This window comes from Bos grunniens, chromosome 2 (assembly GCF_055505025.1).
Source record: "Bos grunniens cultivar Pamir isolate PY7600 chromosome 2, Bosgru_T2T1.0, whole genome shotgun sequence".
In the NCBI taxonomy this organism is placed as follows: Eukaryota; Metazoa; Chordata; class Mammalia; order Artiodactyla; family Bovidae; genus Bos; species Bos grunniens.
In genome coordinates, this window is record NC_141166.1 from 6,067,880 (window position 1) to 6,092,056 (window position 24,177).

The 24,177-nt window shown below is 58.9% G+C and overlaps 2 protein-coding genes across 8 annotated transcripts in view; both read right to left on the reverse strand.

The window, feature by feature from the left end:
• The window catches only part of HSPG2 (heparan sulfate proteoglycan 2), a 110,087-nt gene that overhangs the window by 29,448 nt on the left and 56,462 nt on the right, over positions 1-24,177 (reverse strand). For 4 of the 7 annotated variants that reach the window (XR_015137233.1, XM_086327447.1, XM_086327438.1 and 1 more), the window contains 31 exons: positions 23,990-24,076; positions 23,841-23,899; positions 23,594-23,661; positions 22,340-22,480; positions 22,041-22,217; positions 21,754-21,933; positions 21,529-21,647; positions 20,533-20,644; positions 20,262-20,375; positions 20,051-20,178; positions 19,590-19,676; positions 19,045-19,094; positions 18,629-18,726; positions 18,178-18,318; positions 17,628-17,819; positions 11,327-11,419; positions 10,964-11,044; positions 10,530-10,760; positions 8,148-8,261; positions 6,845-6,972; positions 6,641-6,727; positions 5,504-5,562; positions 5,147-5,314; positions 4,880-4,990; positions 2,798-2,898; positions 2,526-2,706; positions 1,309-1,434; positions 991-1,143; positions 766-908; positions 357-492; positions 113-261 (listed from right to left, as the gene is read on the reverse strand). Coding sequence is in view for 6 of the 7 variants with exons in the window: in XM_086327447.1 (XP_086183573.1) it covers positions 113-261; positions 357-492; positions 766-908; positions 991-1,143; positions 1,309-1,434; positions 2,526-2,706; positions 2,798-2,898; positions 4,880-4,990; positions 5,147-5,314; positions 5,504-5,562; positions 6,641-6,727; positions 6,845-6,972; positions 8,148-8,261; positions 10,530-10,760; positions 10,964-11,044; positions 11,327-11,419; positions 17,628-17,819; positions 18,178-18,318; positions 18,629-18,726; positions 19,045-19,094; positions 19,590-19,676; positions 20,051-20,178; positions 20,262-20,375; positions 20,533-20,644; positions 21,529-21,647; positions 21,754-21,933; positions 22,041-22,217; positions 22,340-22,480; positions 23,594-23,661; positions 23,841-23,899; positions 23,990-24,076 (3,814 nt within the window). In the remaining variant the exon portion in view is untranslated. The remainder of the gene's footprint in view (positions 1-112; positions 262-356; positions 493-765; positions 909-990; positions 1,144-1,308; positions 1,435-2,525; positions 2,707-2,797; positions 2,899-4,879; positions 4,991-5,146; positions 5,315-5,503; positions 5,563-6,640; positions 6,728-6,844; positions 6,973-8,147; positions 8,262-10,529; positions 10,761-10,963; positions 11,045-11,326; positions 11,420-17,627; positions 17,820-18,177; positions 18,319-18,628; positions 18,727-19,044; positions 19,095-19,589; positions 19,677-20,050; positions 20,179-20,261; positions 20,376-20,532; positions 20,645-21,528; positions 21,648-21,753; positions 21,934-22,040; positions 22,218-22,339; positions 22,481-23,593; positions 23,662-23,840; positions 23,900-23,989; positions 24,077-24,177) is intronic. The other 3 variants (XM_086327455.1, XM_086327429.1, XM_086327468.1) reach the window with 1 other exon arrangement.
• On the reverse strand, positions 13,992-16,343 carry LOC147377334 (uncharacterized). Its single transcript, XM_086327478.1, has 4 exons — positions 16,193-16,343; positions 15,530-15,631; positions 14,767-14,964; positions 13,992-14,265 (listed from the first exon to the last, which is right to left on the reverse strand). Exons 1-4 carry the CDS (start codon positions 16,208-16,210, stop codon positions 14,134-14,136), a joined length of 450 nt encoding a protein of 149 aa, XP_086183604.1. The 5' UTR covers positions 16,211-16,343; the 3' UTR covers positions 13,992-14,133.

The window sequence follows — 24,177 nt, forward strand, 5'->3', positions numbered from 1 at the left end:
TGCAGAGAGAGCGAAATAAGGGCGGGCCCTGCTCGTGCAGAGCATCTCCTCCTGGGGCGTGACGGACCACTCCTCGGGGGGCTCCCACCACAGGGCTCAGGGACCCTCGTACCTGGGCGTGGGGAGGCAGGCTGCCCCCTCGCTTGTACCACGTGATCTGGCTGTGGGCCAGCCCTGCCACCACGCAGTTGAGGTCCAGGGTCTGTCCTTCGGTCACAGAAGGTGAGGAGGACTCAATCCTGACCGGTGGGGTGGTGGCACCTGGGATGGGAGGCGGGGTTGGCGGGGGAGTGAGGCAACCGCGGGGGAGCCCCGGCTGGCCCTCCGATGCCTCCGAGCCCCTGGAGGCCCCGCACCTGGAAGGACGACCACTTGAATCCGGGCCTGGGCGGTGCCCGCAGGGCTGGTGGCCACACAGAGGTAAAAGCCGGCGTCAGCGGCCGTGATGGCGGGGATGAGCAGGGTGGCAATGTCTGTGCGCTCTGCACGGGCCTGCCACACAGGGAGAAGGGGTCAGAGGCAGCCTGGCATGGGCTGGCCAGGGAGGGCGGGCAGAGGCGTACAGGCCAGCTCAGAGCCGGGATCGGGGCCCCGGGTGGGCACCCAGGCAGCAAAGCAGGAGGCTGACAGCTTCCCCCTGCCAGGACACCCGGAGTGGGAATTCTGAGCACGGCAGCCTCTTGGAAGTGGAGGGAACTGGAGGAGGAGAGGGGAGGGGCAGAGGGCAGGTGCTGGGACTCGGCTGAGCCGGGCAGGTACCCTCACCTGTGGGGGGAGGCTGCCCCCTTCCTTCCTCCAGGTGATGGTGGCACTGGGCACCCCCGCGGCCCTGCAGTACAGCCTGACGGTGCGGCCTTCGTGTACCTGGGTCCTCTCTGGGCTCACCTGGACCCTGGGCCCGCTGCCCCCTGCAGACAGAGCCCTGTGAGAACACCTCCCCACGGCTGCCAGGGCCAGCCCCCACCGCCTCCCCGCTCACAGTTCTCTCACCGTGCACGTGGAGCACAGCCCTGGCCACATGCTGCCCGGCGCTGCTGTGGGCGCGGCACAGGTACTGCCCTTGATCCGAGGCCTCAACGGCTGGCAGGCGCAGGATGCCACGATGCACCTGTGCTTTCTGAGGGAGCTGGCCACCAGGGCCCCCTGACGGCGGGGAGGTGGGGTCAGTACCCACTGGGATGGGCATTGCTGGGCCCCCCCCCACCGTGCGCCAAGAGGTTGAGGTCCACCTCCTAGAGTCCCACCCCCTGGCACTGCCCCACATCCAGGAGAGCCAGGCTCTGACAGCTGTACCCGCCACGGCCTCACCTGTCCACTCAAGGCTGGGCATGGGGTGCCCCGTGGCACTGCAGCGGAACTCGGCCATCTGGCCCGGCTGCACTGTGAGCTGCGGCGGGTGGATGGAGACCACAGGGGCGGACGGGGTGGCCGAGGCTGAGGAGGGAGGAGACAGCGTGTGGGGTCAGGGAGGGGAGGGACCCGTGCCCACGGCCTCCTTGCTGCTTGCTTTGCTGCCACTCCAGCCCTTCATGGCCATTTGTCCACACAGCAGGCAGGGGGAGTCTCTACATTGTCAGTCAGTGGGAGGGATTTCCCTGGCGGTCCGGGGGTTAGGACTCTGCACTTTCACTGCTGAGGCTGCGGGTTCGATCCCCGGTCGGGGAACTAAGATCCCCACATGCCTCTTGGCTCAAAAAAACCAACACCCAAACATAAAACAGAAGCAATATTGTAACAAATTCAATAAAGACTTCAAAAAAATGTTAAAAAAAAAAAAATGTCATTGGCGGTAGGGGTGGAGGGGACTTCTCTGGCGATCCAGAGGTTAGGAGTCTTCCCTTTCACTGCTGAGGGTGTGGGTTTGATCCCTGGTCAGGGAACTAAGATCCCACAAGCTGCACACGCGGCCAAAAAAAAAAAAAGTCAGTGGGATCTCGTTACTTGCCCACTGATGGCCTGTTCGTGGCTTTCAGAACAAAAACACCTGAATTCCCTGCTGTGCCTCACTGAGTGCACTCACCTCTGCCCATATCTTCAAGTTCCTCACCCACCCTTCCACACTGGCCCCGCCTTCCCTCAAACAGCACGCTCGTGCCTCGGGGCCCTTGCACCTGCTGCTTCCACTGTCAGCTCCTGCACGGCTGAACCCCTTCTCTTCCCTTCAGGTCTCAGCTGAGATGTCACTTCCTCTGGGGGGCCCTCCCTGACCACCCCATGTAGAAGAGCTCTCAGCTCAGGCCCACCTCAAGCCTCGCTTTCCTTCCACTCCACTCACATCCCAGCACCGGTGTGATTCTGTTGTTTGTCCACTGTTTCCAGACTCAGTGTCTCCCCACAGAACACGGAGGGCGGGAGGGCAGAGATACTGCTTGTCTAACCCCCCAACCCCATTTCTTCTGAGTCTAGGGCCTGCTGTACTTCCAGTTCAGAAGCTGTCAACTGAATGGAGAGACGCTCACCGGTCCTGGAGAGCGTGGAGGAAGGGGCAGGGCTAGGTGGGTCAGGCGTGGACGTGAACGGTGTACCTTGTACATGCAGCGTGGCTGTGCCCTGGTCCATGGCGAACATATTGGAGCCGGTGCACACGTAGGTGCCCGCGTCACTGGGCTGTACGTTGCGAATGGTCAGGATACCGTTGAAATCCATGGCTCGGCTTGGCAGTTTCCCATTATGCAGGCGGGTCCACACCAGGGTATAAGCCGGAGACTGCAGGTGGGGGAGGCCAGAGAGATGGGCGTGGGGCTCAGAGACCCCAGGAGACGGACCCTCGCCAGTGCCCACTCCCTGCCCCGCCCACCTTGCTCTTGGCCGTGCAGATGAAGGTGACGTCGGCTCCAGGGCGCACACTCTGGCTACGTTGCTCCTCCACTGTGACCGTGATGGGCTTGCCGGGAGCCTCTGCGGGGGTGGGAGTTTCCCCGGGGAGCTGGGTGCTGGCCAGGCCCCTGTCCTGGGTCCACTTTCCCCCTCTCTCTTTCCATCCCCCCAGTCTGGCTTAGCTTCCATTCCACTCCCTGACACCTCCCTCCCTCCTCCTGGCTCAAACCCATCATCTCCCTTCTCCCCTGCAGGCACCGAGCACCCATCAGGCTGTGGCCAGAGAACATCACACCATGATCCCCTTGGCTCCGGTTCATCATCATAGACCACAAACGAGCTCTTAACAATTCGCACTTCACCCCAGCGGGGCTCTCTGTCTGGTATGAGTTTCTATCCTCTTAAACAACCATTTCACACCTCCTCCCAACTTCTCCACCCTCCAGAGTCCTCCTTCCACTTCTGTGGCTTCAACTCAACTTCTGGAGAGAAGTGAAATGACTAGTCAGGAATTTTCTACGATCCCCAATCTCCCCACCTCCCTCCTCCCTGGTCCCTGAAGGGCGAGCCTTCTCCCCACCTCCAGCCCACCCTCCACTCCCCTTCCTGAGTGCTGGAGCCCCTCCCGAGGACCCCCTCCCCCAGCCGTGCCCTCCCTGGCTCCCTTCCCATGGGATCATCCCACTCCACAGACAAATGTGTTCTAGAATTTCCCATATCTGAAAATGACCCCGACCCCACATGCGCCCCCCACTGCCCACCTCCTGCCCTACTTCTTGCCCTCTGTTCAAAGGCAAGACTCTTGAAGCAGTCATTTACACTGGTTGCCCCCCCATCCATTCTCTGCCCCACTCCAATCCAGTTTCTCCCCCTTCTCTTCACTGCAAACCGCTCCTGTCAAAGCATCAACTCTGAGGGTTATTTCTCTGCCTGGAGCTGACCTCCTGGGAGCTTCTGGCGAGGGGGCTACTCTCTCCAGGAAGCCGTTTGCCCCCTGATTCCAGCCACCCCCTCCCCCAGCCTCCTCCTGTCTGCGGGCTGTGCCCACTTGCTTTCTCCTGTATCTGACAAGCTCAGGTTGGGGCTCGCCAGGGCTCTGTCCTGGGTGACTTTATCCTGCCCCACCCCTGTACCCACAGTTCCCAAATTCATTTCTCTGGCCAGGGCCTGTTTCCTGAGCTCCAGATTCACAGCTCCAAAATGCCCACCTCATGTACACACTTCAGTGTTTCCCCAAACATCTCAAACTTTTAACAGGGCTAAAACCACACTTGTGGTTCCCTGGGACCTGCTGGTGGCAGGGGTTGCCGGCATCCCGTGCACACGCCCTGGCGTGGTCACTTCTGCACCCGCCTGCCTGAATTCTGCAGCAGCTGCGTTTCTTTGCAGGAGGGTTTCCTCAGGTCACTGTGCCTGCCCACAGGGTGGGACAGAAAGCAGCAGCCTCAGTGCTCCTGGAACAGGCCCCAGTCAGTGACTGACGGGAGCTGGTGCACGCATACCCCAGCTCCCTTGGCCCTGCGGCAGTGGGTGGGCGCTGGGGCACAGTGGGGGGACTCCAAGGAACTGACTTTACTCTGGAGTTCCCTGGTGCTGCCCCAGCTGTGTTCAGCAACACCTGCTCTAGGTGGTAATGTGCCCAGTGATGACACGCGCTTTCCTGGGTACCTTCTCTTCTCACTTTCATTTCATTTCCCAAATAAACTACATGCACACAAATCTTTGTCTCAGTCTCTGCTTTTGGGGCAGCCCGAATGAAGAAACTCTGCTGTTGGAGCCTCTCTCATCTTGGTAAATGGTGCCCTGTGTGCCCAGCTGCTGGAATCCAGATCCTTGGGCATCTTCCTAGACTTTTCTCTCTCTGGGTATCAAGTCCTGCCAGCTCTGCCTGTATCAGTTCTACCATCTTGACGCCATCATCTCTTCCCATCTTTCTGGCCAGTGTCCTCATCCAGGAAACCACTGTCCCCCTCTGGCAGATGAATGCACCAGCGGCTTGGGTCTACAGTGTGCAGCCCGGCCCAGGACAGGCAGTGCTGGGGTTAGGGGACGAGGAACTCACCAGTGACCAGCAGCTCTGCCCGGCTGGTGTTGGCATGATGGAGATTCCGACAGGTGCAAATGTAGACTCCAGCATCCGAGGGCTGGACGCTGGGGAAGTGCAGCTCTGAGCCTGGTGGCAAGGCGGGGGGCGGGGGCTCATCAGTGAAGATGCAACCTTTTACGACCCAGTCCTGCATGTGGGTCCCTACAGGATCTCAGTAGGGTAGGCTCAGGCCTGTGTCTCCCCTTCCACCAGGGTGGCCGAGGGGCCTGGGGCCATGCGTACCTTGATGTCGCTGCTGGGTGCTGCTGGGCAAGGGCCGCCCATCTTCACGAGACCAGTAGAAGTAGTGGGGTGGGCTCCCGCTGACCTGGCACCGCAGGGAGTGGGGGCCGCCTTGGGGTACTACGCTCCGAGTTGGATGGACCTGCACCACCAGCGGGGCTTGGTCTGCTGGGAGAGGGACAGGGGAGGCCACTCAGGCAGGAGGTCCCCAGCAGGCACCACTGTCTCAAATCCCCCTGCCCTCCCAAAGACTGGCACACCCTGTCCCCACCCTGCTCCCCAGACCTAGTATCTCTCAGTCTCCCCAGGTCCCCTGCCTTGCCATCACCTTTGACCCAAGACCATGGTCCCACTTACCCTGCGGCAGGCACCGGCCCCCTGGCACATTGGGATTACCCACGTATCCTGGGGCACACCTGTAAGGAGGGACAGGGACAAGCTGTGTCAGGCCTCAGGGGACCCAGTGCCTCTTGGCGGACTTGGGGAGCCAGCTCTCTGCCCACTACAGGGTGAGGAGACTCAGAGCTCAGGAAGGATTTTCAGAGACCAAAACGGCCCCAGCGCAGAGCCTCTGTGAGCTGAGAAAGCTGACTGGGGCGGGGCGGCGGGGTGGTGCGGGGAGAAGGTCAGCAGGTTGGATTCAGGGAAATATTCATTCAACAAACATTTATGTCCATGTGGTCGCAAAGAGTCGGACACGACTGAGTGACTAACACACACACACACACACACACATACACTAAGCAAGGTTATGGATGCACAACAGCAAACATGATAAAATCCTTGCTCTTAAGGAACTACAGATATGAGAGTGAGGGACATGCATGCGGGCTGGGGGGGCATGGTGGGAGAGGGGCACTTGTCCAGCCCTGAGAATCAGGATGCTTCCCAGAGGACGAGACTCCTGGGCTGTTCTATTCCTTTGAAGCAGACTGTAGTCAGCAAAGAATTTATCCCCATTTGCAACTATTTATTTGCAGGATTACCCACTGTCTTGTCTCCCATTACAGGCAGTAGACTCTATAAGGGTTGGGACTGAATCCGTTTTGCTCATCACTTTGTTTCCAACACGTTTCTACACTGCACGGCATACAGTAGAGTCTCAATAAAAACGCGCTGAACAATGGAATAAAGCTCAGCCTTGAAGGTCAAACAGGAGTTAGCCAGGATGGGGGCGGGGGTCGGTATGTGGATGGAGAACGATCCATGAAGAGCAAAAACAGCACATCTAAAGAACTGAACATGAAGAAGTCAAGGGACACCCAGTTAGAGTACAGAGTTAGGTGTCAGAGGTGGGATGAGCCTGGTGAATGATAAGGCTACTACCTAAGGAGCTCGGGCTGGTCCCAAGGGCACCGGGGAATCTTGGCAGAGTTTTGGACAGGGGAGGGACACGATCCTGGTAGGGACCTTTCTGAGCAACATCATCCAGGACTCTCAGCTAGGAGTTTACCCCATGCCCCGCTCCCTGCATCCCTCCTGTAGCAAACTTACTGCTCACAGTACTGGCCAGTGTAGCCAGGTTCACAGGCCGTGCAGCGGTACCCTCCAGCTCCCAGGCTTTCACAGGTGCGGGAGAACCTGCGGTAGGAGGCGAAGCTCAGGCTCTGGAACACCCACCCCCTCGTCCCCTCACTTTTGCCCCAAGAGTCAGTGCAATGCCCTCTACCCCCTCGGGCCTTGAGCAAGGGCACCCACATGTTCTCTGGGTTGGTCAGTGGGCAGGCGCAGGGCTGGCAGTCCTCGGGCGTTCCGGCCGTGGCATCTCCATAGTAGCCAGGGGCACACTGCTCACAGAACTCCCCGGCGGCGTGGTGCTGGCATTGCTGCAAGGTGCAAGGATGTCAGCCACTTGCTATTTGGCAAAATTTACCCCAAATCATACTCCCTCCAAGGGATTTGGTAATCCCTTGATCTGGAAATTCCACATTCGAGCTTATCTTAAAGAAATAATCAGGGAGCGGCACAATGAATTCACTACAGGATGTTCCATTCATCTCAGCGGTGTTTTTAAAAGCACAATGCTGGAAACACACCAAGAAAAAAAGAACTGAGAAAATTAAAAAAGGAAATTCCATCCAAAAAGCTATCAAAAAGGATATTGATTGCATTGCTTACATTTTTCTATCTAAATACCTGTAATATTACAGGAAAGTACCCACTTGGGTGTTGTATGGGGGCAGAGTTTTGGAAATAAGCACTTAATTGTATAAAAAATGTGTGTGCGTTTTATGTTTTCCTCCAAAGAGATCTATTTTTTTTTAATTAATGTAGCATAATCCTCATTCGATATTTAGTTGGTGGTTCTGTCAACCACCTGGTCCTTGACCACGTATCCCAGAGGGCTATACATATACCACTTGGAAAAGCTCAGGTATAGAAAATATTGAAATATTGAAAGATGTCAAGAAGTGAAAAAAAGTTGATCATGAAACACAGTGATCCTGGGCTTATTTGCAAAACGAGAGGTATATTAATCTGTGTAAACCTTTGCCCAGAAAAAAGAACTCCACAGTCTAATGTTGACAGTGATTACCTCCAGATGGTAGGATTTCAGGGAATTTTAACTTTGTTTCTAAGTTATCTCTACAGTCTGATTCTTCTACAGAAAACATGTGTCACACTGGTGATAGGAAATAACAGGAACCAGCCTTCTCTTGTTTTCTGGATTTTGGGGGCTGTACCACGTGGCTTGTAGGATCTCAGTCCCCTGGCCAGTGACTGAGCCCATGCCCGCTGAAGTAGACCACCAGGGACTCCTCTAAAGCTTTCTTTATAAAGAAGGGCGCTAATTCCCGGCTCTGCTCACCCCGCCATGTCTGCGACCCCTCGGTGCCTCAGACCTGCGGGCCCAGGCACTTTGCCCCATGGGATGCGCCCTGTGACTTTGCCCCCGGACGTCCGCCTAAACACACCAAAGCCCTCCCACCCCACAGCCAGCCCTGACACCCCACCCAGCCCCAGCCAAGCAGCCCCTGCCCTGGCCCTGCGTGCATCTTACTGAGCAGGCCCCGGTCTCCGGGTGGCACAGGTCTGAGTGGCCATTGCATTCGCACAGCTCACAGTGGCCGAGGTAGAGTCCACTCCCGGTGCGCGTGTAGCCCGGGGCACAGTCCTAGGGGACAGAGGGGAGCGTTGGTCTCCATCTCCAAGGTGGTCCCACCTGCAGCCGGTAGACCCAGAACTCCTCTCCTCAGTCATCTTGACTCCCATTGGCTCTTGGAGGGCAGAGTCCAGGCCCAGCTCCCTGTCCCAGCATCCCCTCTCAGGGGCCCTCCTCTCCTCCCAGCTCTGGAGAGCTCTGGAGAGCTGGGAGTGTCTGCCCCCATCCTGTCTGGCATCTCCAGTCATGGATATACTGAAATAATAGTTCATCCTTAATGGAGAGGACTCTTGAGAGTCCCTTGGACAGCCAAGGGATCAAACTAGTTAATCCTAAAGGAAATTAATCCTAACTGTTCATTGGAAGGACTGAAGCTGAAGCTCCCATACTTTGGCCACCTGATGCGAAAAACTGACTCATTGGAAAAGACCTTGATGCTGGGAAAGATTGAAGGCAGGAGGAGAAGGGGGCGACAGAGGATGAGATGGTTGGAGGGCATCACCGACTCAATGCACATGAGTTTGAGCAGGCTCTGGGAGATGGTGAAGGACAGGGAGGCCTGGCGTGAGGCAGTCCATGGGGTCACAAAGAGTTGGACACGACTTAGTGAGTGAGTGAACAACAATGCAGAACCCTTCTCTGGCCCCAGGGCTTCGTTCCTAAAAATTCTTCTAGCAGGATCTTTATTGAAAAACAAGCCCTACATGGAAAAAGGAGCGCTCAGAAGACCTGGAGTTGGGGTGACTCCTTGAAGACTTTTATGACTGTGTTTACCTTTGCCCCATAAGTGGAGGCAGCACCCAGGTAACCAAGGAGGTTTTTACACATCCTAAGTGAGTAATCAGGGGTTCTGAGAACAATGAATTTCTATTCGCTCTGCTGCTTCTTTGAAATCTCTCCAGGCCCTCCCCTCCCCGACCATTTCAAAGGGATGTTTATAAATCTGTTTTGTTTCACTGCGGAAAATGTGCACCAGGGATCCTGCCTTCTCCAGGAGTTCTCCAAAACGTGTTGTTTCACCAAAAAAAAAAGTGTTGTTTCATAACTTCAAGGGACATGAAGCTCATCTCCTTGGATGTGAACGCTCCTGTGGCCATGGCAAACATGCACAGATACAAAGCTGTAGAGACACGGGCTTCTCGCCGGGACTTCCTGAGTTGGGCTGGGGAGCTGGCTGTTTGACCTCCCTGGTGCCCACCTGGCATCGCAGCCCTCCCCACTCTCCTCCCTCGATCCCCCTTCCCCGCTTCCACACCCACTCATCCAGTGTTAAGTGGTTGCCCGCTCTGTGCCTGGGGATTCAGGGGTGAGCAGTCAGCGCAGGCCCTGCCCTTGCGTTCAGTCTCCAGCAGAGCCCTGTAGATGTTCTTGGAGTCCCTCCAACGGCCTGTCCTCCCTTCCACTCCCCAGCCCCCTTCCCTCCCAGTCGAGCTGCCTGTCTCTCCCTGGCCCCAGCCATCTCAGTCGCAGGGAGCAGAGAAGTTTCCTGGGGCCCAGTTCCAACCCTGGCGTTCCCTCTGCAGCTTGGCAGTAGTTCCTGCTGGGGGAGCCTCACTCCAGGTCTGAAGAAGCGCCCCCCGCCCCAGCTTTCCAGGGGTGACCCTTCTGCATCGTAGGCTCTGTCCTCACACATTCCTCTTTCTGACACTTCTGTGTATTCTGTCCTCCTGCCTAGAAGCCTACTCCCATCCACGCTGTTCACCACTCGGAGGCATCTCCAGGCTCTGCTTTGGGCTAACTTTGGGTGTCTCCGTTTGTCTCCGTATCTCTGGCGAGCACCCTGAGAGGGCAAGCTGGGTCTTAACTCTGCAGGGTGTAGCTGTGTGCCCTTGGGTAAGTCACACACCTTTCAGAGCCTCATTTTTTAAAAATAATCTGTTAAAAGGGGGCAATTACACCTCTCTCAGAGCTGTTGGGAAGAACATATGCCCTGTCGCCAAGCATATTAAAGTCATGATGGTGACCGTGTGCATGCCTGCTAAGTCGCCTCAGTCACGACTGACTCTTTGAGACCCCATGGACCATAGCCCACCAGGTTCCTCTGTCCGTGGGGTTTTCCAGGCAAGAATACTGGAGTGGGTTGCTGTGTCCTCCTCTAGGGGCTCTTCCTGACCCAGGGGTCGAACCTGGGTCTCTCACGTCTCCTGCACTGGCAGGCGGGCTCTTCACCACCAGTGCCACCTGGGAAGCCCACAGTGATCACAGGCCGTGGGAATCCCGGCTGACCTCTTGCGGACCCAGCTATGCTGGTGCAGAGGCGGCTGGGCGGGCCACGCTCACCTGGCAGGACGAGCCGACGTAGCCCGGGGGGCAGCGGCATTCCTCCACCTCCAGGGCCCGGGGTCCCTCGGAGGGGCCGGGCTGGGCGACCTCAAGGCTGACCCCGCTGATGCTGGCCGCCAACGGCATGGAGGAGAATGTGGCTCGGACCAGGAGCTCGTCCAGGTCAGCCAGCGCCATCAGGAGGTGCTCGCGGGTGGCTGGCTGCCCGTCAGGCCGGCGCCAGAATTCCTGCGTGGGGGGAGAAGACAGCAGATGAAGGTGAGGGCTTGGCCTTGCAGCACCCCCACCCCCAACCCCTGCCTCCCAGGCACTGGCTGAGGACAGTGAGCTCAGGACCGGGGTGGAGTAAGAGGCAGGGGAAGCTGGTGTCAAAGCCGGGCTCCAAAGCAGGCTGGGGAGGGTCAGACACGGTGTGGCCGAGCGCCTCTCACCTCTCGGAAAACGACCTCGTAGTTCTTCCTCTCCGGGCCCTGCAGCGCTGGCTGGGAGGCTACCAGCATGATGTTGTTGCCCTGGGGAGACACCAGCAGGATTGGAGGGGAACCGAGGGGCTCTTGGGGACAGTAGATCCCCCAGTCCCAGCCTCCCATCTCCCCAATCTCCCAAGCTCCCGTGCCCTAAGGAGTCAGGTACAGGCCCTGGAGCCGGGCCCGGCCTCTGTAGTTCCAGACATGGGGTGCGGTGGGGGCCCTAAGCAGTGGGTGGGTGCCGGGCCAGCTGAGCGCTGACTGAAAGGGCAGAAACATCAAGCATGCCCCCCTTCTTCCCGCCTGGCGCTGAAGCCCCATGCTCACTGTGATCTGGACGTCGGGGTCAGAGAGCGGGCTGCCCTGGGCCCCCGCCGTGTAGGAGAGGGTGTATCGCAGCTTCCCGCCATAGGCCGCCACCTGCAAGACGCAAGCCCTGCAGTCGCACCCTGACTCTGCCCTCCTCTGGGATCTGTGTGACCCGACAGGTGAGGGGGCGGAGCCTCGGAAGGCCTTTCTGCACCTGTGCTGTCCCCCCAGCCAACCAGAGCCCCATGGTCACCGAGCTGACTCGACACCCATCAGTTCCCTCACAGTCTCAGACCTGGGGGCAGCGTGCCCCTGAGAAGCCTCTATGCTGTTTTGTAGTTTCCCCCTTTCCCACAGTCTCTTGACCCCAGCAAACAAGCTCTAAGCCCCTTCAAATAATGGAATTTCTCATAAAGCAGACAGGGGTAATGACCGTGAGCACCACAGGGAGGCTGCACAAGGCTCGAAAGTTCTCAGCCACGGCAGAGGTGGCAGGGGAGGCTGACAGCCCCTTGGAACTCCTGCTGTCTGGGCCAGCGGCTTCTGTTTGCTCAGAATCCACGTCCCCCGTTTTTGCAAACTGCAGTCCTGGTTTCCTCCAGAGGAAGCCACATCCTACAGGCAGGCTGTGTGGTTTGAGGGGCCCGCCCGCTCCTCCTCTACAGGGGCGACCTGAGCCAGACCTGGCCAATCTGCATATTCCACCACTTCCCTTCTCTGCTGCACCACCGATGAACACGTGAACCTGGCATGTCCGCTCTGCTGGAACAGAAAAACTCCCCTGACTAGTCAGATGGGAAGCGAGAGGATGGCGCCAAGTGAGATAAAGTGCTAATGAGTCCCTGGATCCAGCCATGCCTGAGAGCAGATACCCCTGGGTTCTGTAGTTGCATGAGCTGATCGATTCTTTGCTGCAGACAAGCCCACTAGACTCGCTTCCCACTGCTCACAACTGGAAGACCCCTTCTGCCTGCCGCTGGGGGCTTCCCACATGAGCAGCCAAGACCCCAGCTTCGCCCCACACGACTTTCCTTTCTCCCTCTGCCTCCAGGGCAGATGTTCAGATCAATGCCACACTGCATCAGGCCTAGTCCATTTGTTCATTTGTGTTCATTCAGTTGGCGAGCATTTAATGAACACCTACTGACGACATGCCAGGCCCCGGGCTACTCAGGCCCCGAGGACGTTTTCCACAAGTTCAAGGTGAGGGAAGGAATTTATGGGCATAACCAGATAACCATGAAATAGCTTGTTTCCTGTTTTCTTTGGATGCCACCAAGTTCACCGCCATGTCTAAGATCAAGCTACAGGCTGTAGAGCAGGGTGGCTAAGGGAGTAGAGTCTGTGGTCTAATATGGGGCTTTAAGTCCGGCTGTACTGTTTGAACTGGAGAAGGCGATGGCTCCCCACTCCAGTCCTCTTGCCTGGAAACTCCCATGGATGGAGGAGCCAGGTGGGCTGCAGTCCATGGGGTCGCTGAGTCAGACACGACTGAGTGACTTCACTTTCACTTTTCACTTTCATGCGTTGGAGAAGGAAACGGCAACCCACTCCAGTGTTCTTGCCTGGAGAATCCCAGGGACGGGGCAGCCTGGTGGGCTGCCGTCTATGGGGTCGCACAGAGTCGGACACGACTGAAGTGACTTAGCAGTACTGTTTGAACAGCCTTGGACACGTCACTTAATTTCTCTGAGCCCAATTTGCCTCCCATGGAAAAGGGAATAAAAATAATATTAATACCTATGTTAAAAGGTAGAATGAGGATTAAGTAATAAAGGCCACATAAAACCCTGCACCCAGCACAGAGCCTGCTGAGCCCACAGCCTCAGTGCTAGCCGGGTCCTCTCTGAACTAGCTCCACTCTGGTTCCAGTAGATTTTTCCTATCTTCATTTCCCCCTGGACCAAACTGTCTTGTCCTCTTCTCTGAATGTTATTTTATTGCCTATTTTCTGTATTCTTAAAAGGCACTCTAAATCATTTTTGGAACAATACAAATACAAAGTGTATTTGTATTTTGTATTGTATTTGTATTTGCCGTGCTAGAGCTTCCCTGGTGGTCCAGTGGTTAAGTGTCTGCCTGCCCATGCAGGGGGCATGGGTTTGATCCCTGGTCTGGAAAGATGCCACATGCCTGGGGCAACTGAGCCAATGTACCACAACTACTGAGCCCGTGCTCTAGAGCCCGTACTCTGCAACAGGAGAAGCCCATATACAACACAGAGACCCTTGGAGAGCAAGGAGATCCAACCGGTCAGCCCTAAAGGAAATCAGTCCTGGATATTCATTGGAAGGACTGATGCTGAAGCTGAAGCTCCACTACTTTGGCCACCTGATGTGAAGAGCTGACTCATTGGAAAAGACCCTGATGCTGGGAAAGATTGAAGGCAGGAGGAGAAGGGGACGACAGAGGATGAGATGGTTGGATGGCATCACTGACTCAATGGACATGAGTTTGAGCAAACTCTGGGAGGTGGTGAAGGACAGGGAAGCCTGGTTCGCTGCAGTCCATGGGGTCGCAAAGGGTCGGACACGACCCAGCGACTGAACAACAGCAACAATGCAGCACATGGTAAGTACTTACTGCTCCTGAGTGAATAAATACAGCCCAGGAGCTAGGCCAGTGATCTGGGCACAGGGTAAAGGCGGGCCAAAGGAGACGTGTCTCACTGCACAGTTCAGAGAGGGGCCTGTAGCTCACTGAAGGGTAAGGGCTGCGCTGGCTCCAACCTCAGCCCTGCTTGGACCCGAGAGTGGATCTCCGCTCTGGGATTTGGTCTACCCAGCTGTGTCATAAAAGGCCTTGACAAGCAGCCCTCTGATATTTCAGGATCTGACGACACCCCTATCCACCCCTCCGCAAATCCCTGTTACCTTGTTCCCCAGGAAGGTTCTGGGCAGCTGCCAATAATAGAGGCTTTCAGGAAGCAGGGGGAAGCCTTTGTAGGAGAGAGAGAGCTAGGACAAAAGGGCAGGTGGTGAGAGTGGAGGGAGCCGGCCGGGGGCCAAGAGGGTAGAGGTGGGCCCCCAGGGGTGAGCACAGACCCTGGAGGGAGGCCCCGCCCCCGCCCCCGCAGCGAGGCCCTGGCCCTGCTCTCTGGACAACTTGCTCCCCACCGGTCTGGGTCTGGACACCCCGCGGCTCTCACCGGCCGCGGCTTGGGTCGATATCTGCTCATATCTGGCACTGCGTCCCATGTGGACCCCAGGATGATTGACGGGGCACCCCAGAGAACGTTTTAAAATTTAGTGGCTATTCTGGTGTGGATTTAAAAATGCAAAACTAGCATAAATGAGCTGGTACAGGATTGGTGTAAAGAAAAATAAATTGGAATAAATATCTGTCCAAGTAGGGTGCAGAAACGGGCAGAATTTGTGACGCTGGTTCAGCGACAACTGAAGTCTAGTAAAACATGGGGCTTGGAGGAGGAGTCCCTTGGTGGGTGACTTGGCACGTACCTGAGCGCCCACTGCAGAGGACAGAGAAGCAGAGAAGGCGGAGGAGGAGGAGAAGGGGGAGGAGGGCGGAGCTGCTTGCAGAGCAGCTGCAGGCTGGGGATGGGGCGAGATTCTCTGGGGAGGGGCCGGGGGGTGGGCAGCAAAGCTGGAGAGGAGCTGCCAGATTTCAGCATCCATCCGCCTTTGGGCCTCATCCACCTGGGGGACCAGGAGAAGGGGGATGGAGGAGAGGAGCAGGGGGCCAGAAAGGACCCTGTGAGGCCCTGCCAACACCCAGGGGGCCCCGGGCCCGCCTGCTGCCCACTGCCATGGCCTCTGTTCCCATGCGTGGACGCCTGACGCTCCGCCTCCCGTCTCTGCTGCCCTTTCGCTCCTCGCGAGCCTGGTGCAGCCAACTGGGAGAGGCCCAGGCTATGGGGAGAAGCTCAGACAGTGGTGACCTGGCAAGAGATGGGGCAGACAGCTCTGCCCAAGCCCGGGCTAGAGCGGCCGGAGGCAGGCCCAGGGGCACGCGTACTGGGGAGATGGCTCCCCGGGTCTCACGCTCCAGGCAGGCCATGGTACCTCCCCAAGCCATTCGCAGCTCGGCAATGCGTCTCAAGGAACACTGCAGTGGTCCAGGCATCAGGCTGGGGCCCGGCCTGAGGGAAAGTGACTCGGGAAGGCCAGGGGCTCAGCCCCAGGCTTCTACTTGGGACTCTACTCTCTGGGTTCCTCCCCGGGGCCCTAGACGCAGCTGGCCCCCAGGTGGGCCCTGAGTTACCTGTGAGAGCCGCTGTGCCTGGCCCTTGCCCTGTGGGAGCCCCGGGATCCTCCCAGTGGTCATGGCTGCCCGCAACTGCTCCTCTGAGAGGGACGTGCGGTTCTGATGGGCAGAGGGCATAGGCCAGCTCAAGACCACCCCCCCGCCCCCACCCAGAGCCCCAGAGCTAGAGCCCTGGGGAGCGTCCTTTCCCCATGGACATGGCGGCCAGGAAGGCCCACCCAGGCTGGGGAGCAAGAAGCATGCACCCCTCTGCAGGCTGGCACACAGAGGTTCACTCCAGGCTGCAGGAGGGCTGTCCACACAGAGGGCTAACAGAGACTGCTTGGGGGTCAGTGCTGGGGTAACCTGGTGGGCCAGGGACTGTCACGTGGTTTAGCCTCCAGCTGGTGTCCCTGCCTACCAGCCAGCCCTCTGGCCGCAGACGGCTGGCGGTAGGACCCGAGCGCACAGCAGGTGAAGCACCCTCCCGGCTCTAATTCCTGACATCGCAGGGCTTGGGTGCAGCCCTGCCCCGGCCGTGGGCCATCGGGCACCACCTGGGCCCATGCGCGCCCATATTGTCTGGGGTGCCAGGAGTCTCCCCATGCAGGGCGGAGGGCATCCAAGAACACACCATGCCCAGGTCACATCATGGTCACACCACTCAGATCACAGGCCTACCTGGTGAGCCCGTCGCATCCGAGCAAAATATGCCTCCCTCTGTGGGGCACAGGGAAATGCCAGGAGATGGCGTTAGAGAGAGAGCGGGGGGGGAGAGAGAGAGAGAGAGAGCAAGGTCTGGGAGCTGCAGGGAGGCAGACACTGTGGCCAGGAAAGGAAGAGAAGGGAGAAGAGACTAGAAGGAAGCCAGTCCTGGGAGGAATCTGGCATCCGTGAGTCTGTCCAAGGAGGAGGGACAGAGCAGCCTCAGAAGCCCCCTCCTAAGTGTCCCTGACTTTCCTAGGACCCTGCGCTTGGGGACACACCTGTTTGAACACTGGCTTCAACCAGCAGGCGACGCCTGAACCAAGACCCGCTTTCCCTGGGTGTGGCCAGGTGGCCTGGACTGCTCACGGAACCCACTTAGGTGGCCACCCAGGAGTCCACCCCAAGAACCTGAGCCCCACAGCACCTCCCTCACCACTGTCCCGTCATCTCTGCACTAGACCATGACTCCGGAGGAGCAAAGCCTGTGAGCATCTGTGACTACTGCAGTATTTAAGGGTGGCCTCTGAGCTGGTTGGGCTTCCCTTGTGGCTCAGCTGGTAAAGAATCCACCTGCAATGCGGGAGACTTGGCTTCGATCCCTGGGTTTGGAAGATCCCCTAGAGAAGGGAAAGGCTACCCACTCCAGTTTTCTGGCCTGGAGAATTCCACCGACTGTATAGTCCATGGGGGTCACAAAGACTCGGACACCACTGAGCGACTTTCACTTTCACTTTTTCTGAGCTGGTTTGCATCCCAGCATTGCCATCTTCAGGCTGTGGGAGCCCAGGCAAGTTCCCTAACCTCTCACTCCAGTTTCCTCATTAATGCAAAAGGGCAGCAGTTGTCCTTAGCTCCAAAGTTGTGACTTACGACCTGTATTGGGTTGGCCGAAACATTTTTCCATAACATTTTACAGAAAAACCAAATGAGTTTTCTGGCCAGCCCGATACAAGGGCTCACAATCGCAGCCAGCACAGAAGAACTCAAAAAACATGACCTACAATAAGAACACCCAACACCAAGCACAGGGCGAATTCCGCAGGAGGGATTGAATGAAACTGAAAGCGTGTCTCATTCGTCCTTTTGTTTCCCAGGGCCTCGCCCAGGACCTGCTGGTTGACTAATTGTGCGAAAGGTAATAATCGTTAACTGGCGAGCACTTACTACGCGCCAGAAACGAGCTCTCATCCTCCGAACTGCCCTGGAGCTGAGGTTTATCACCAGGCAGCACAGGGCTGGGTTGAGGCCTGTCTGACCCCCAAAGGCAGCAGCCACGACGTGGCCGTCACCTGCCTGCCGGCCCACACCGCTCTGAGGCCAGCTTGTGTCTGCATCCCTGCTGCCCAGGGCCTGGCTCAGAGCTGGCGATCAGGGAGGGTGGTCTGCCAGGCCCTGCGGCGCGTCCCACCTTGTCTCCCTGGTACGTCTCCGGGAGCTGCCAGTAGAAGGACTCGTGGCCAAGGTGGGCAAAGTTGCCAAAAGAGAGCTGGGTGCCCTCGGGCACGGGTTCCACGGAGAAGCCTCCGGTCAGGCGGCTGTTCCGCTGCGGGTTCACCAGGGCAAAGCCTTGGAAGTCCCCGGGGGCAAAGCGGGTGGAGATCTGACACAGCAGAAAAAGGATGGGGTGTCAGTCTGGGCCCCGGGGAGGCCCCTGGGTGGGGGAGGGGCACCGGAGGACCCTGGAGTGGAGAACGGGGGAGCTGGTAAAATCGGGGCTGGGACAGAAGTCATGAGGGGATGGAGACCATGTCTGGGGGGAGGAGGGAAGGCTGGGATCGGGATTGACCTGAGCAATAATGGGGCGGTGGGGAGGGCCTGGGGGGGAGCGGCGGGGGTGGCTGGGACCTGCGCTTATGTGGGCAGTGATGGAGGCATGGGAACAGGGATCGGCACCAGTGATGAGCCAGGAGAGGCAGGCAGCAGGCCCCCCCGGGCTAAGGGCGCGTCCGGGCTCCTACCAGCTGGCGAGTGTAGGAGGAGCTGGAACACTGCTGGGTGACGCCCATGCAGAAGCAGGGCAGGCAGCCGTCGGGGTTGCTGGCGCTCAGGTGGAAGTGGTGGGGCCGGCACTGGCTGCAGGTGAGGCCTTCCACCTGGGCCTGCAGGACGGACAGAAAGGCGGGCGGGGAGCCTGGATGGGTCTCTTGCACGGCTGGCAGCCTTTGAGGACAGTCTTCCCAGCCGTTTCCGGGGGTTCTAGGGGGGCCCCTGCTGCCCCCAGGCTGAGGCCCCAGCTCCCATTGGATGCTGCCTGACACCTCGAGGCCCCAAGCAGTGGGGCAGGGACGGACCCCGTGAGGCAGGCGGGCAGGCCACAGGGACAGCCCTGGAGGCTGGGCGGCACGGAAGGCCCGGTGACCGGCTTGGCCGTGGTTCGGGGCCTCGTGGAGGGCAGGGGTTGGGACTGACCTTGCACTGGCACTGGCCAGCAGGGTCACACTGGTTGCTGACACTGCCCTGGGGGTCACAGCCACAACCGATCTGCTCCGGCAACTGGCCACCGCTCCCTAAGGTGGAGGGAAGCCGCTACAGCTGGAACCCCAAACCCACCATGAAGCATCCCCATTCCCACCACCCTCTGGCCATCACGCTCCACCCGAGGGAACGAGTGTTTGCTTCTGAACACCCGCCACGTGCAGGCATTGGCCACATTCACAGACGCCCTCCGGGGTGGGTGGGCCTTTTACGACCCCCATTTTACAGGCAAAGAAGCCAAGGTTCGGAGAGGCAAAGTCACAGTCCCTATGTTGAAGGAGAACGAAGGCTCTGTCCTAGCTCCATCCCCAGGGTGGCCAGATCCCCAAAGCCTCCCCAAGCCTACTCACTTCGACAGGGCTGGCCCTGGCTGGGGTTGCCGTAGTAACCTGGCGCACACCTGCGGTGAGAGAAGGTGTTGGGTGAAGGGAGGGAAGAATCACTGGGCTGTGCTGGGGGCCCTGTACTGGACTCGGTGACCTGAGTGCTGGACGAACTAATTAGCCTAACTCACCCATTGCACAGATGGAGAAGTAGAGGGGAGAAGAGGGGCAGGGACAGGCCACAGGCCATGGAACCAGTGAGATCAGCAGGGTCAGGCTTCGAACCCAGGACTTTCAGCAAGAATGAAGGGTTTCTGGGAAGACTTTGGCCTCACTGGGGATGGGAGTGTTGGGAGGTGGGGGTGATCTGCAGGTCTAGATCTCTGAGAGCCTCAAACGCCAGGTGAAACGTTCAGGCTCTCGGGGTGGGGGGTGGCGCTGACTGTCCCCTGGGGCCTGTGTGAGGCAGAGTTGGGGGCTTCTGCGCCCTCCTGAGCAGGAGAGCTGGGCCCAGCCCACTTTCGGGGGCAGCCCCTCGTGCAAACTCCCCACCCTGCCCACGCTCGCCTCACCTCTCACAGTGACGCCCGCTGTGGCCTGGGGAACACGCATCACAGGTGGGGTGGCCGTCTGTGTCCAGAAAGCAAGTGTGGGTGGCTCTGCGGAGGTAGGGGGCGAATTTCCAGTTAGGTCAGCCGCTGTTCGTTCAGGCCCAGGGCGGGAGGGTGAGGAGGAGGGTCCACGTGAATTAACACGTCCTGAGAGCCAGCTATGTGCCAGGGTGTGTGCTAAGAGTTCCGTGGCTTCATCTCAGGCTCATAGTAGGGGCCAAGGTGTGTGTGTGTGGGGGTGCTTCATTATCCCCATTTCACAGGTGAGGAAGTTGAGGCGTAGAGAGGGAAGTGTACCTCATACAAAGTGACACAGTGAGAAAGTGGTAAGGCCAGGGTTTAACCACTGCCTCTCAGGAGGGCCTGGGAGGAAGGCAATCTGGGACAGAGCACTGGACATTTCGGGAAGGGGCTGGACGCACTGGCCGGCAGCGGGCGCTCCGTGGCAGGGGCACGGCTGGCAGTCGTGTGGTGTCCCACGCTGGGCGTCCCCGTAGTACCCAGGCTGGCACTGCTCACACCGGGGGCCCTCTGTATGGTGCTGACATTCCTGGGGCAGGCAGACCGTGGGGCTGAGGCTGGGCCCCTGGAGGCCACAGACCCCTGGGGTAGGAGGGAAAGAGGGGGGCTCACCTGGCAGGCGCCTGTCTCAGGCTCACAGACCTCGGTGTGGCCGTGGCAGCTGCAGCGTTCGCAGGTGCCCAGGTAGAGGCCGCTGGGCATGCGTGTGTAGCCTGCGTCACAGTCCTGGGCACAGCCAGAGGGACTTCCTCAAGGCCTGCTCTGGGTCGGGACCGCCGGATGGCCGGGGTGGGCTTGGGGAGGTGGGGGAGCTAAAGGAGGAGGAGCCAGAGCACCACCGTGGAGGGGGCTGGCTGGACAGGAGGGTGGGGCCCGGGCTCACCTGGCAGGACGGACCTCGGTACCCAGGCGGGCAGGCACACTGCTCCACCTCCAGCGCAGGGTCCTGGCCGGTGTCCTCAGGCACGGCCACGTCCATGCTAATGCCGGAGACCCTGGGGGCGACAAGACCCCGGAGTGAGTGAGCACTCACGCAGTACCTGTGCGCAATCCACGGGGTCCTACATGTGATCACCTCGTTAATCCTCCTGGCAGCCCTGCCGCGATGCTACTGGGGCCCTGCCCAACTCTCTCTACCTGGGTGTCCATCCCTCAGCAGCTGCCAGGACTGTGGCGAAGGGCTTATACCCGCAACTTTCTCCAGGGAATGAGCCTTCCTCACCAGGAGAGGTCCCACCAACCTACTCCCTTAGGGGGACCAGTGACAGGCCGGCCCAGGGTATAAAGGCCCCTCTGGCTCATGCAGGATGACTCTGCAGGGCTCTGTGGCAACCAGACCCAGGCTGGTCTCTACCGGAAACCACTCCCTTGCTGGCCACTTCCTCCTCTCCTGTCTCCCTTCCTCCCAGGTTCTCCTTGCCAATGACTCAAATCCCCATCTCTGGCTTTGCTCCTTGGGAACTCCATCTAAGACAAGCCCTGTGGCAGAGGAACTACTATAATCTCCCTTCTGTTGCTGTTGTTTAGTCGCTAAGTCGTGTTCTACTATTTTGCGACCCCGTGAACTGTAGCCCGCCAGACTCCTCTGTCCCCGGGATTTCCCAGGCAAGAATACTGGAGCAGGTTGCCATTTCCTTCTCCAGGGCATCTTCCCGATCCAGGGATAGAACCTGCGTCTCCTGCATTGGCAGGCGGGCTCTTTACCACTGAGCCACCTGGGAAGCCCTACCATCTACATTTCACAGATGATAAAATGAGACACAAAAAGGCTGCAGAGCCGGAAAGAGTTAGAGCTGGCAGTCCGCCTGCCCCGCGTTGCACCTCTGAGCCTGGAGCCACCCCCAGACCCTTCCTGCCCTCCCGCCCTGGCCCCGGACACCTGCTCTCAGCTGGCCGCTGGGTGTGGGACGCCTGGATCAGGAGGCTGTCGATGTCCGCTAATGCCATCAGCAGGTGCTCCCTTGTGGCCGGCTGCCCGTCAGGCCGCTGCCACGCTTGCTGCCGAAGAAAGAGCTTATGGGCTGCAGTCCCTGACATCCGGACACCCCTGCGTGAGGGGCACAGGAAGGCCCCCTGGAGGTCTCCTGGGACCGGTGCTGCTCACCTCCCAGAAGGGCACGGTGAAGGTGCTGGGCTGGCCAGAGCTGGGCTGCTGGGAGGTGTGGTGCTCCAAGACGATGTTATTGCCTTGCAAGACCACCAGCGGCTGCCCAGGCAGGGGCGCGGAGCCAGGCTGGGGCCGCTGGGTCACCGTAAAGCGCAGCTCTCCGCCATAGGAGGTCACCTGGGACCCAAGGGGGACAGGCACTCAGCTGGGGCCCCCACCCTGGGGTCCTGCCGCTGCTCGGGCCGCAGCCTCTTCCTCAAAGGCCCCAGGCAGCCCCTGCCCACCTTGTCCCCCAGGAAGTGTGGAGGGAGGCTCCAGAAGTAGGGCCCAGGTGGCAGGCTGTGGAAGGAGGAGAAGACCAGTTCCCCGGGCGAGGGTGATGAGATGCCCTCGCTGGCGTTGTGGGTGCCCGTGGGGTTGGTCAGGGTGAACCGAGTGGGCTCCTCGGAGGCCCCCAGCACCTGGCAGAGGCGGGAGAAGAGGCCGGGATGAGGGCCGTGGCCTGCCACTTGGCCCTGGGTCCACCCATCCCTGGGCTTGGCAGTCCTGCCCATCTGGCCAGCCCCACTCCTCGCCTAGGTACCTGGGCACGGCGCCAGGAGGAGCTGGTACACTGGCGACTGACACCCATGCAGAAGCACTTGAGGCAGCCGTCGGGGTTGCGGGCGCTCAGGTGGAAGGAGCCGGCCACACACTCGTTGCACAGGCGCCCCACCACGTTGTTCTGGAGGGACAGAGCTGGGAGCTGCAGGGTGGCCCACGGGAGGTGGGGGGCGTGGGGGGCGCTCCCTGCAGCTTCCGGTCTAATCTACCCACATTCCAGACCAGAACCCAAGGCCAGGGGGCCCTGGAAAGAGCACGCTTACGAGGGCTGGCCGCCATGTGAATAGTAATTCCCAACTAATGGAGCCTATACACCCAGTCGTTTTCCTGTTTTCTCTGTGGTTGCTAGGGAGCTCACGAATAAGTTTTAGACTTGAAATATAGCAACGTGGTACAAATAATTGTTGTTCAGTCACTAAAGTCGTGTCTGACTTTTTTGTGACCCCATAGACAGTAAGTAGCCAACCAGGCTCCTGTGTCCATGGGATTTCCCAGGCAAGAACGCTGGAGCGGGTTGCCATTTCCTTTCCCAGGGGATCTTCCCAACCCAGGGACTGAACCCGGGTCTCCTGCCTGGCAGGTGGATTCCTTACCAGCTATGCCACCTGGGAAATCCTGGTTAAAATAACTCCTGCTACTATTAATGGACTGTTTAATGCACTGCACTAGTTTCTATTCAACCAGCACCTCATTTAATTTCTTGAAGTTCCTTGAGAGGAATGGGCTATTTCCATGCTTCACGCAAGGAAACCAAGGCTCAGGGATGGGAAATGATTGACATGGTGACATCGGTGACCAGCTTGCTGATCCACTCCGGGACGGAAGATGGGAGTAAAGAGCTTGATTTCCAAATCTGTCTGCTTCTTTGTTCTGCAGACACCTGAGGCTCCCGCTCTCAGGCAAACCATTTCCCTCCTCTGAGCTCCCATCTCCTCACTTCTGAATCAGTGATGCTAATAGCTACACCATTGTGTCAACGTGGAATGAAAGCATGGTCAGAGCAAAGGTCCGATGGTCACACAAGGATGGACCTGACCAGTTGCTCCTTTCTGATGCTGGCCCACTTTTCATGAGGAGGGGGATGTCTAGCTAGCCAGACCCATCGGCCTGCAGCGGAGGCCACCACCCACTGGCCAAGGAGCCAGGGAGAGGATGCAGCCTCCTTCCTCCTCCTCCTCCTGGCTGTGGGCCAGAACCCAGGGCCCCCAGGGTCGGGGCGGGAGCTCACACATACCTTGCAGAGGCAGGCCTCCCCGGAGGATCCCGTGCTGCCTCGCTCATCACAGCGCACGATCTGCTGGTCTGGAGACGCAAATTTGGTGTTGGCAGGGAAAGTGGGAATAAGATGGACATAATCTGGACAGAATGGGGGGATGTGGGGCGCTCCCCAAGGACCAGAGGGAGTTTGTGCTGGACCAGGGCCTTGGGCCTGGGGGCGGGAGGCCTGGGAAGGCGCCGGGGACAGTGTGTGCGATACTCACTGGTGGGCCTGCACTTCCCGTTGGGCTGGATGGGGTTGCCCTCGTAGCCAGCGGCACAGCTAGGGGAGACAGAGGGTGGTCAGAGGCATTCCCAGACCCCCCCACCCCCTATGGCCTGCTTCTCCCGGCCCCTACCGGCTCTCGCTCACCTCTCACAGCGGCGGCCTGTGTAGCCTGGGGCACACGCGTCACACGTGGCTTGGCCATCCGTGTCCAGGAAGCAGGTGTCCGAGAACCTGTGGGGATGAGGCGGACAGGACGTGGGGCAGGGCTGCAATGAGGGGCCGGGCCAGGGCTCACAGACCGCTCTGGGAGTGACAGCTGTCCATGGGACACA

What these genes read in the sequence shown, in the direction of transcription:
- LOC147377334 (XM_086327478.1), bottom strand. An exon ending in AGGCACAGCGGCTCTCACAG is followed by an intron (nt 14,965 to 15,529) that starts GTAACTCAGGGC and finishes CTGGTCCCCCAG; the next exon opens with GTGGATGAGGCCCAAAGGCG. An exon ending in CCTCTGCAGTGGGCGCTCAG is followed by an intron (nt 14,266 to 14,766) that starts GTACGTGCCAAG and finishes CTTTTGTCCTAG; the next exon opens with CTCTCTCTCTCCTACAAAGG.